This window comes from Miscanthus floridulus, chromosome 15 (assembly GCF_019320115.1).
Source record: "Miscanthus floridulus cultivar M001 chromosome 15, ASM1932011v1, whole genome shotgun sequence".
NCBI lineage: Eukaryota > Viridiplantae > Streptophyta > Magnoliopsida > Poales > Poaceae > Miscanthus > Miscanthus floridulus.
Genome location: NC_089594.1, coordinates 70,002,903 through 70,005,377, shown reverse-complemented (window position 1 = coordinate 70,005,377; position 2,475 = coordinate 70,002,903). Strand labels below are relative to the sequence as shown.

At 50.4% G+C, this 2,475-nt stretch overlaps 1 protein-coding gene across 1 annotated transcript; it reads right to left on the bottom strand.

Moving 5' to 3' along the window:
• Positions 1–343: 343 nt before the first annotated feature.
• LOC136508506 (universal stress protein PHOS34-like) lies at positions 344–1,983 on the bottom strand. Its single transcript, XM_066503189.1, has 4 exons — positions 1,551–1,983; positions 1,388–1,476; positions 1,110–1,231; positions 344–664 (listed from the first exon to the last, which is right to left on the bottom strand). The coding sequence occupies exons 1-4, from the start codon at positions 1,747–1,749 to the stop codon at positions 574–576; spliced, it is 501 nt and encodes a 166-aa protein (XP_066359286.1). The 5' UTR covers positions 1,750–1,983; the 3' UTR covers positions 344–573.
• Positions 1,984–2,475: the final 492 nt, after the last annotated feature.

The window sequence follows — 2,475 nt, the reverse complement described above, 5'->3', positions numbered from 1 at the left end:
GGCGTGGGCGCTGCGTCGGGTGCAGGCGCTGGAACCTGGAGCCGCATTCGGACAGACGCTGCGTCCGGACGTCCGGCACTAGTTTCGCCCATAAGAATTTCACCAACTTATCTGTACACAAAAACAGTCCATCCACGTCAATACTTCGGAAAAGTGCTGTTCAAACTTCAACACAAGAACAAACATGTCCATGGACCATGGCATCGTTGTGTAATCAAGTTTGGAGCATGTATCAGACTGATGAATTCAGCACGTGCATCACCCTATCATCTGATAGTAGATATACCATACCATTTACTCCGCCTAAAATGTACATACATTCCCACATGGCTCACAGAAAAGAAGTTGCAATCACATATACTTCAACGTATTAATTAATGAATACATTGTTTTGAGGTTTGGAGAACAATCAATTATTTGTAATTCTGAATCCCCATGTAGAAGGACTGCATCGGATACTACTTGTAGAAGCAACCGAAGGTGTGACGTGATGGTTGATGATCCAATTATTCATAACTTTACAGTACATATTATTTGCAGTATACGCAGTGATCTGTCAAACTGGAGCATTGATCAGTGCTTGTGCTGCTTGGGCTTCTTTACTATCATCACGGTGCAGTGCGCGTGATGGGCACAGTAGTCGCTCACACTTCCAAGAACAGCCCTGAGGGAGGTTGAGGAAAGTCAATAATACGAAAGTGAACGAGAACAAGAAGATACTTGAAGTAGGCGAGGAAAGGGATGTAGTAGAGTTGAAATGTAAAGCAATGGACATTCTAGTAAATACTAAATAGTTCCCTAGAACGCAGACAGAGAGTGAAAATGATGTGTAGGTCGAAACGAATGTATTGATAGATCCTTAAAAATAGTTATTTCTTTTGTTCTCAATACTACTGGAAGAGAACATTAGTAGGTACTAACTCGAACACCATCGATGTGAAAGCAATTTCAAGGAGATGAGCATGTGAAATTACGGTTTTCATTCAACTTAAATTTTCTTTTCGTTAGGGGCAGTCCTTGCAATCAGTGACAAGTGAAGATGGCAACAACTCTGTATTTGGGAAACAGGGGAGACGAGGAGAGAGCAGAGGCAGTGAGATGGCACAGACCTTTTGATGGCTCCGTAGCCATGGCTGCCGACGACGAGCATCTCGGCGTGGTGCCTCTCGACCGCCTCGCAGAGGACGTCCCTAGCGTCCCCCTCCACCGCCTCAAACACAGCGTCGCTCACCTGCAGCACACCACACCCGTCCGCGCACAACATAAGAAGATGAGGTTGGGGATAAAAACAAGCTGATCTCCTGCTGTTTTTTTTTTTGCTTTAATTCGTGTTAAGTATTATCATCACTGCAGGTAGCTGGGGGGGATTCGATTGATGATGATGTACCTGCGCGCAGAGGCCTTTGGCTTTGTCGATGACTCGCAGGGCGGTCTTCTTGAGGTCCGCCTCCACGTACGGCAGCACATCCGCGGCGCCTGAATGGGTCGATCGATCGATTAGCCACAGGGAGCTCGGAATCCGCATATGGAATGGAGATCGATCCGCGTACCTGGGCCGGCGAGGCCGACGGCGGAGGCGGCGGATGGCTTGGCGGTGACGACGACGAGGCGGTACTGCTGCGGCTGTCCCGGCGGGAAGAAGTGCTGCAGCGCCCACTGCAGCGCGTAGAAGCTGTGGTCGCTGTCGTCGACCCCGGCCACCATCGTCATCTTCCCCGGCGGCGGCGCAGACGCTGCTTCCTCCGCCATGGCTCGCTAGCTACCTCCGGGCTATGGCACCTCTCCTGCCTGTCCTCCTCGCTCCTCGCCTCGATGGATCCCTCTCCCAAGGTTGGACACTTGGACTTGGACAGCTCGCTTTCTTTCCTGGGTTCCTTCCTTGTACAGCACGCACAATCACTCGCAGCGACCTCTGCTAGTCTTGTGCTCCCACACGACACGACACGAGCCTAGAAGACACGGGATAGCATAGCACCACTACTGCTTGGGCACTCGGCAGTGGCAGGCAGCTGATGCTCTCCACTCCTCTCCACCGGTTAGCAGAGCACGCATCGCCCTCTGGCAGGTGGGGACCAGGGGCGGGCGGGTCCCGCATTTCTAATAATAATGCAATGCCATGCAAAGGAAGTGGACTTCCGCCCGTGATTCCTCCGCGGCTGTTTCTGTTTGACCGGCGGCCGCCGGGCGGTCACATCAGATCGGAGGACTCACTTTCCTTTTGTAAAGTCGTTCCATCAATTAGCCCGCCATTAACACATATAAGAGGAGCGTAAATATGTACTGCACTATGGCATGTCTGCAACCTAAATAGCCTAACGATGGGACACAGTTCGAGCTCTAATTGTATATGAAAATCAGATTAATTTGAGAAAGAGAAAAAGAAAACATGAAACGGCATCTAATCTTACCTTAAAATATTGTTCTTGCTTGTTGGGTGATGCCGTGCAGCCGTGATGGGGACTGGGGAGCCGCTGT

Excerpts from the sequence above, each read along its gene's own strand:
- LOC136508506 (XM_066503189.1), bottom strand. The coding sequence starts at position 1,749 with ATGGCGGAGGAAGCAGCGTCTGCGCCGCCGCCGGGGAAGATGACGATG. Across the intron at positions 1,477-1,550 it reads CGTCGGCCTCGCCGGCCCAG|GCGCCGCGGATGTGCTGCCG; the intron begins GTACGCGGATCG and ends CGACCCATTCAG. Across the intron at positions 665-1,109 it reads GGCTACGGAGCCATCAAAAG|GGCTGTTCTTGGAAGTGTGA; the intron begins GTCTGTGCCATC and ends AACCTCCCTCAG.